The 8,827-nt window shown below is 35.0% G+C and overlaps 1 protein-coding gene across 1 annotated transcript; it reads right to left on the bottom strand.

Moving 5' to 3' along the window:
- Positions 1–4,387: 4,387 nt before the first annotated feature.
- On the bottom strand, positions 4,388–7,763 carry LOC115959509 (receptor-like protein EIX2). The gene has a single exon (XM_031077934.1). It carries the CDS (start codon positions 7,746–7,748, stop codon positions 4,704–4,706), a length of 3,045 nt encoding a protein of 1,014 aa, XP_030933794.1. The 5' UTR covers positions 7,749–7,763; the 3' UTR covers positions 4,388–4,703.
- Positions 7,764–8,827: the final 1,064 nt, after the last annotated feature.

Genomic DNA, 8,827 nt, shown 5'->3' with positions numbered 1-8,827 from the left:
GGCTGTAGCTGCTATACATGCCAGAACCATAAAAAAGCGTACATTAATCACCTACTCAATGTTCACAAAATGATGGCTTAAACACTAATAGAAATGTACAAGTTTTCATTGGTCCCAATAATAATGATAATTATTCGTATTGTTGTAGTAATAATCATATCCTGTTCTGTTTATTTATAAAAAATAAAAAAAAACATAATCCGTCCTTGATGTTGCAGACATTGCACACATCATTTTTTGAGATTCTTCAGCACAATAAGAGAATAAATTTAAGGTAGGAAGCTTTGAGCAGTTTCACAGACAGTTTAATGAGGAACTCGAGTTTGGTAAATAGGAGGGATTGAATCCTAGATATTAATAAGTGAAGGGCTTCTAATTAGATTTCAATTGGAGTTCAGTTTGTCATAATCCTATCCTTGATGTTGCAGACATTTCACACATCATTTTTTTGAGATTCTTTTGCACAATAAGAGAAGTAATTAAGGCAGCTAACTTTGAGCACTTTCACAGTAATCTACGCTTTTTTTTCTCCTTCTCATTGCAAATTAAATTGGAGCTTCATTGTGTAAGTTGGAGTTTATAAAGAAAATGTTGAGAACCAGTAAGAAGATGGAATCTAGGTAGGCGCTTCAAGGATACCTGGGCCTCCATAGCTAAGAGAGAGAGAGAGAATTGCACAATTGCAGTATATTCATCAATGAGTAGTTACAGTCCAAGTGTACCTTCTTATATCAGACTTGGATACTAACTAACCCCCAGATTATCAGCTAATTAAGCTAACCAACCCAACTAACAAATCCTTCTAAAAAAAAATCCAACTAACAAATGCTAACTTGTCATACCAGTCAATCACAGCCTCAATGTTACTATACAACCCACACACAATACAATTTGTACAGATTCCTAACAGAAAACTAAGGCAAGAGTAGCACAAGAACTATGAAAGATAAAAACAAGATGAAGCAATAATTAAGGAAGACTTATGTTAAAAGGAAACTTAACACGTTCATGGCTGGCTACAACAAACGCTTATGATTAAATAGGCTTTTTAGCCAAAACAAGCCATCAATGCTTAGCTCAAATAATTTTTTTGCCTTTGTTTATTTTCTCTAGTAATTAACAATGGTGATCATTTAAATATCACCATAGAAAGTAGTGGATTATTGTTTTCGGTATGATTTTCATGTATGCTAGGGCCATACTTCTCTGAGGATTCTAAATAGGACCTTCAAAGTTCATTAACTACAAACTTTCTTACAAGTGGGAGAAAGCATGCCACAGGACACTATTGACTTGACTTGCAGGTTGCAAGTTTCATGCTCATTTTCGTACGTTCAATACAGGTTACAAGACATGCTTTCATATTACAAAGGCCTTTAGCCAAAGCAAAGCTTACTAGCTTTATCTGATTACTCCGTGGTCACGTCCCACTTCTTATAGATTTGAGATACCTGTTCTGAATTTTCAATCAAGAAACTGCATACCAGTAGCAGATAGATGCCTAGGAACATGCAAATATAAAATCAAATGTCATTCCGGCGAAGTTGCAAAACTGGGTTGAGCTGTAGTAGCTTTTGCAAACATAATGAAGGAACCAACATAGCCCGGTGATGAGTTCAACCATCACTGTCCTCACACAACCTTTAGTTTCGTAAACATCTTCTTCTTCTTTCTTCCACCCCCCCCCCCCCCCCCAAAAGTGAATTAGAATCTATTCATCACAAACAATTACAACAGTATTAATTAATAAAGTATAGCATTTTGTGTCCTAAACATATTTTTGTTTTATTTTTAGATGAATGGGAATTTATTTATTAAAAACAATTACATCAGTATCAAGACAAGCGGACTATCAAAGAATCAAAACCATAAAAAGATCCCTATATAAAAAAAGGGGATAAAATTATACAGATGACAGGACAACATATTATCAAAAGCAAACAGAAGAACATACCAATCCAACTATTAATACTTAAGAATCAGATAGTCTCCTATTTATCAAAAAAAAAGAATCAAATAGTTTCCATCTAACCTTTGTTTCTAGATGAATCCTCGATATGCCTGCTTGATGCCAGTCTCCATCTAACCTTTAAGACAATAATCTTGAAGATAGTTGCTTCATCTTTAGATTGTTACCATGCCATTGAGTGTTTTCTCCATCCAACTGTGATATAAATGAGCAATCCAAGCAACTTTAAGAATGAGAACAACAAAGTTCTTTCGCCTTTTAGAACTCCAATTGCCCAAGCTAACTCTGCATCCCAAGTACCAGGTTTTCTAGGAATGAAACAAAGCTTAATAGTTACTCCCAAATATGATTTAATATCCAAGAGAATAGAGAAGATGATCTCTACTTTCTCCATCTTCTGAAAAAGCAATGAAGTACACCATCTTGGTAAATCTTATTGCAGCCACCAATCCCTAGTGGATAATCCTATTCTTAATAGCTAGCCAAGTGATGAAACTATGATTGCAAATAGATTTAGAAAATTAGATGAGCTTGCACTATTCAAATTTGGTAGAGTAACTCCAATAACACTCCAAATTTGAATATTCCAGATTTCACAAGTTCCAAAGTGACATTTTCTTCTGTATTCTTATCAATGTTCACCTTAGTATACCTGCCTTGAATATAAACCAGAGCCTACTTATCCAAGAAAAAAAAAAAAAAACCCAGAGCCTCAAACATTGCTAACTGCCAACTTTAGGCACCCACAATATACCAATTTTGTTTCTTCCCTGTTTTGTGTTCTGCTTTGTTTCTTCAATGAATATACCATTTCATCACATCATAAAATTTAAAATTAAAAAAAAAAAAAGGGGGACCCACAATATGCCAATCATCCAGCCAAAGATAATTAAGTACCATTCCCATCTTCAGTAAGATGTTTGAGAAACTGTCCACGTAAATAGGAGTCTAAAAATTTATAAAACTTCCACACGCCAAATAGCTAGTAAGAGCATCCGTAGCAGTCGTTGTAAAAATTATGCCATTTTGCCACACCAAAAGCCTACTTTTTTTTTTTTTTTGAAAGGAGCCTACTTTATTATTTTACCACATCATTTTACAATATCTCATTTATTATATGTTCTATATTTTTACCACTTTCATTTAAATATTATTTTTTAATTCTTTTTAATTCTTATTTTATTCTTTCTTCCCAACGGTAACATTTGTCCTACAATAGTCATATTTTCAAATCTCATCAATTCTAACGGTAACATTTTCCTCTTAATTCAACTGTGATATTTTTAAAAATTAATATTTTCTTAAGCATTTAAAAAAAAAATAAAAAAAACTTAGAACCTGTCACCTTCAAAAAAAAAAAAAAAAAATCAGAACCTGGGAACTTCAAAAAAAACCTCAGAACCTGTCACCTTAAAAAGAAAAGAAAAAAAAAAAAAAACGTTGAACCTGTCACTGACTGAGAGCAAATGGGCAAAATTAATATTTTCTTAAGCATTTAAAAAAAAAAAAAAAAAAAAAACTTAGAACCTGTCACCTTCAAAAAAAAAAAAAAAAAAAATCAGAACCTGGGAACTTCAAAAAAAAACCTCAGAACCTGTCACCTTAAAAAGAAAAGAAAAAAAAAAGAAAAGAAACGTTGAACCTGTCACTGAGTGAGAGCAAATGGGCAAAAGAAGCTGTCTCCAGTATCAAAGAATTCAAACTGATCAAAACAAGACCTATCTAGAAACCAAGAACTCAAAAAGATACTGAGTCTGAACAAACCACAAGAGAAAAAAATGAACAAACACCTGAATTTGAGAAATTCAAGAGAAAAAAAAAAAATGACAGACTTTGAGAAATTGGGCAGCAGTTTCTTGACATAACATACATGCTACACCTGAATTTTACATATTGATAACTTGCTCTGAATAGGAAGGACCACAAATGAATAAACAGCAGACCACAAAGTTCGTACAGGTAAGTGTCCAGATTCCCTTACAGTACCTTTTCACTATTGCTCCTCTGCAAGCGTGACATGATATTATATGAATAACATCTCTCTGAATAAATGAATCATCTGGAAAGCACTGCTGAAAGACATGTTATTCTGAAGAAAATTAACTATTATTTGGAAGACAAGAAAATAACCTGAGAATATTGTCCTCAAACCTTGAAGGTCAAATTTGGCAGGGGAGAAGTAGACTATAGAGACCCACTCTTTCGCACCCTAGACTTCCTTCTTAGAAACGAGTTAGAAGGGATCCAACGGATAGCTTTGGAATTTGTTACAAACAACATGTATAGTTTGCGTAGTCATACACAATCTTGATGTCTTTCAATTAGAGTTTACAAAGTGATCACTATTAAGAGATTTTAAAGAGAGCTATTATAATTTATAGCTAGATGAACCCTTAGCTCATCTATGGGGGTAATATATCAACTTTTGTTTTCAAAGTACACAAAACAAAGACTAGTTGTCATTTAAGGTATAGTATACTGCATTTAATGAATCAGTTGTTTGTATGAACAAAAATTTATTTACACTACTAATCTACAAGGATTAAATGAAACTAGAAATCGGATTGTCTTGACGTTCATAGGAAGACACACCATATTCATATATGCCAATGGAGTGATTTAACTAATAATATAAGTATTAACCAACACAAAGATTCTATAGCAATCATCAAAATATTGATTAACATGATCAAATGACAGTTGCACTAAATATTAAAAATCTTACAACATTTACTTACAATGAAACAACACTCTTAAGCTTATACCCTATGTGATCTAGGAATTGAAAGTACATTATTCTCCATGGCTTGTACAATAGTAAAGAACTACATACACCCAAAAACCCAACCACAAATCCAAGTGCCATGCTCACATAGAACCAATCCACTTCAAGTCCATTAGTATCTTTACTCCTAGTGTTTTCACTGTTGGGTTTTACACCATTTACAGTACAATTGTCCATAAGTGGTGGTCCACAGAGACTATTTCCAATAAAACTTGACACGGTGAGGCTTTGTAGCTGAGTGCTTAAAGGAATTTTTCCTGTCAAATTGTTGTTTGACAAGTTCAAATGACTTAAAAATGTCAAATTTGACATGCTTGAGGGAATTTTACCTGAAAGATGGTTCATAGAGAAATCAACAGATTCCAATAGTACCATAGTACCTATATTCATAGGTATACTTCCATTCAAGAGATTACATGACAAATTCAATGATTGTAATTCTTGAAGACTGGTCACTTCTTTGGGGATCTCTCCTGATAAATTGTTTTTGGAAAAGTCTATACTTTTTACCAGATGGAGAATGGTGTTATACTCTCGAATGCTCCCCTTTATCACTAGCAATGCACTTTCAAGAGAAAGATATTGACCATAACCAGATACATAACGATAAGAATTCAAGTCATTTGAAATATTATTTGTGGCCATGGCACTAAAATTTTTAACACATCTAGGTATGCTTCCAGATAGCTTGTTATGTGAAATGTCCAATATTTGGAGTGAAGTAAGAGCACATAGTTCTGTTGGTATGTGACCATGGAAATAGTTTGAGCGAAGGCTAAGAATCATCAAGCGTGTATATCTATGCCCAATCCATGGAGGTATGTTTCCAGAAAACCTATTTTCGGCAACATCAATAATTACCAACTCTTCACAATTTTTCAAAGATGATGGTAATTTTCCAGAGAATTTATTGTTGTGTAGGTGCAAAGAACGAAGATAAGTCAAAGATCCCATGGATGCTGGAATACTACCACTGAAATTGTTGTTCCCCAAATTCAAGACCACCAAGTTGCTCCAATTCATCAAACAATCAGGTATTATTCCTGATAAAAGATTTTTTTCAAGATTGAGATGTCCTATGTTTTTTGGCTCATTCACTCTAAAACAAAAAAAGTGAGAAGTAGATCTGGAGAATAAATTGTTAGAAAGATCTAGCAAATGCACATTAGAGGATATACAAGGCAACGGACCTTTGAAATGGTTTGAACTTAAATCAATCGTTGAAGCAGACAAAATCACGGGACTGTTTGGAATTTCTCCATTGATTAGATTGTGGGAGAGATTTAGATAGTGGAACTGTGAAGACAAGTTCCAAAATGAAGGAGGAGCCATATCTGAAATCTGTGTGTAAGAAATGTCTAAAGACAGCATACGCCTTTGTGAACAAAGCCATTGGGGAAATTTTGGCCCTAAATTCCATGATCGCAAGGACAAAGACCCAAGCTGAAAAGGAGGAATCCAATTTTGACTTACTTTTAAAGTCAGTTGGTTTCCAAGTGCATAAAGTATCCTCAAACTGGTTAAATTGACAAAATGGACTTCGGACACAACACCTTTCAACATATTAGAAGAAATATATAAAGCCTCAAGATTGGAAAGCTGTCCTAAATTTTGAGGGAGGGTTCCGTTGAATTGATTCGTCCTAAGATTTAGGATTCTTAGAGATGAAAGTTTTCCCAAACACACTGGAACTGGACCCGAAATTGAATTATTATAAATAGAAAGTTCGACTAGATTTTTAAATACCCCAAGTTCATCCGTCAAATGACCATGAAGTTGAGAAGAACTTAAGTCTAAGATCTCTAGTCTATCTGAAAGACACCCGGATAAACTTTCTAAGATTTCAGATATCTCTTGACTCCATTTGTTGGATGACAATCTGAGTTCCCTTAAGTTACAGAGATTACCCAACGATCTTGGCAACTTTCCTCCAAGTTCATTTCTTGACAAGTCAATACTAATGGCAGATGTTAGGTTTCCAATGGCATTGGAGATTGTACCCTGCAAATTACTGGAGCGAAGGTTGAGAAACTCAAGACGACTAAAACTATACAACCAATTGGGAATTGAAGAGTTGAAATTGTTTCCAGATAGACCGAGGTGACTAAGAGAAGTCATGTTTTGGAGATCAACAGGGATTGGACCTTGAAAGTTATTGTAAGATAGATCAAGAGAAACAAGATTACGAAGACCAAAGATCCATGATGGGATCAAAGTGTTTTCAAAATGGTTCCCTGAAAGATTGAGGGTGAGGAGAGATGAAAAGTTAACTGTGGGTGTCGGTGGAATAAAAGGAAGTTGGCAATATGACAACCGCAACTCAAACAAGGATGGGAGTGTGTTTGTGAGTTGTAGCCAATTAGAGGCTTTACTAAGATTTACATAACTCATATCAAGATATTGTAGCAAAGGAAGACCAAAAAGCCATTCAAGGTTATTCACATATAAATCATCAATCCAATAACCTTTAAGGTTGAGATAGTGCAAATTGGAGAGATTTCCAAGTTGATGAGGTATGAGTCCCACAAATCCCGCATTAGAGAGATTAAGAGATGTTAAACTCTTCATTGAACCAAGAAATGAAGGAATAGGAGAAGCAGAAAAATTATTGAAGCTGAGGTCAAAGTAATTCAAATGCTTCAAATCAAGGAGAGAAGGATTTAGCTTACCACCAAACATTGTCCGCTGATAAGCTTCATATCCTTCTTGAGATTCATAATTAGGAAAGCTTCTGAGATGGAGTTGATGGACGTGAGCTGTGAGGTTGTGGCAGACAACACCAACCCAATGACAACAATCGCCATCATCAGTCCAAGAGGAGAGCCGGTTTGAAGGGTCAATAAGATGTTTTTTAAACTTGAGAAGAGCCTGTCGCTCAGTATTGATGCAACGAACATCAGAAAGTCCGGTGCAGAAGAAGAAGAAGAAGTTAGGAAGAAAGAGAAAGGCAAGGAAAAGGAAAAGGAATGAAACGGGTCTGAAGGAAGCTTCCATTATGAGATGAGATGATTAGAATTAGAAGCAGATAGTTGTGAAAACAATAATACTAATTGGTGGGTAATTTATAGGAGAGTGATGATGAGGAGGGTCTACTGCAAACCAGTTTCTTTCATCTCTCTCTCTCTGTTTGCTTTTGTTTTGTTTTACGCTTAAAATTCTACATATCAGGTCTATGACTAGCCGTAGTTGTTGAGCATTGACTGAGTATCTCCAACGACTACCAGGTCTATGACTAGTCGTAGTTGTTGAGCATTGACTGAGTATTAAGTAGTAGGTTCCTCGGTTTTTTTTTTTTTAAATAACTATACAACCCAAACTATATTATTAGTTAGGCAAGTTTTGAAACAAATTTGAGTCCACTGGACTCGGTTTTTGTTCAAACACGGGCACCATGCATGAAATAACTTAACCCCTGTTTACTCTCCACAAAACAGAGCATACCGAATCACTTTTGTACTGCAAAACTGGATGGCAGACCCAATTTCAGTTGTGCAAGAGATGTTCTCTGAACTGAACTGAGTGCAGTTTGTACCTTGAGTGAACATATCAGATACCAAAGTTTCTGGTAGAGGAGAGACCCAAGAGTGAGAAAAAGCTCTTTGTGCCATGCTCAAAATTATTGCTTAGGAAATGTGATAGACAAAGTCATCAAAGTCAGGCTATGAAAAATCACGGTCAAATATAACCTGCCATGTTATTTCATTCTGACTTTGATTTGGTCATAGCTTGGTTTTACAATTGGGCCGCCTAAGAAGTTTACATTTCCTATACAAGGATTTTACTTTTCGTACATAGGGAGGGAAAACTTGCTAACTAATCTTTTGTGGTTTGTTGCCATGTCACATGTATAATGTCTAGCCATGTTAGCATATAGCAAAGTTGTAATTGATTTTGTTATGACCTTGTTGTGATTCGGTATGCTCTGTTTTGTACAGAGTAAAATAGGAGTTAAGTTATTTGCATGGCGTCCGTGTTTGAACAAAAACCGAGTCCCACAGACTTGATTTCTATGAACAAAAACCGAGTCTAGCAGACTCGATTTCCATGTACAAAAACCGAGTCCAATAAACTCG

The sequence above is a fragment of the Quercus lobata genome, chromosome 9 (genome assembly GCF_001633185.2).
Source record: "Quercus lobata isolate SW786 chromosome 9, ValleyOak3.0 Primary Assembly, whole genome shotgun sequence".
In the NCBI taxonomy this organism is placed as follows: Eukaryota; Viridiplantae; Streptophyta; class Magnoliopsida; order Fagales; family Fagaceae; genus Quercus; species Quercus lobata.
This window is presented reverse-complemented; position numbering and strand designations above follow the sequence as displayed.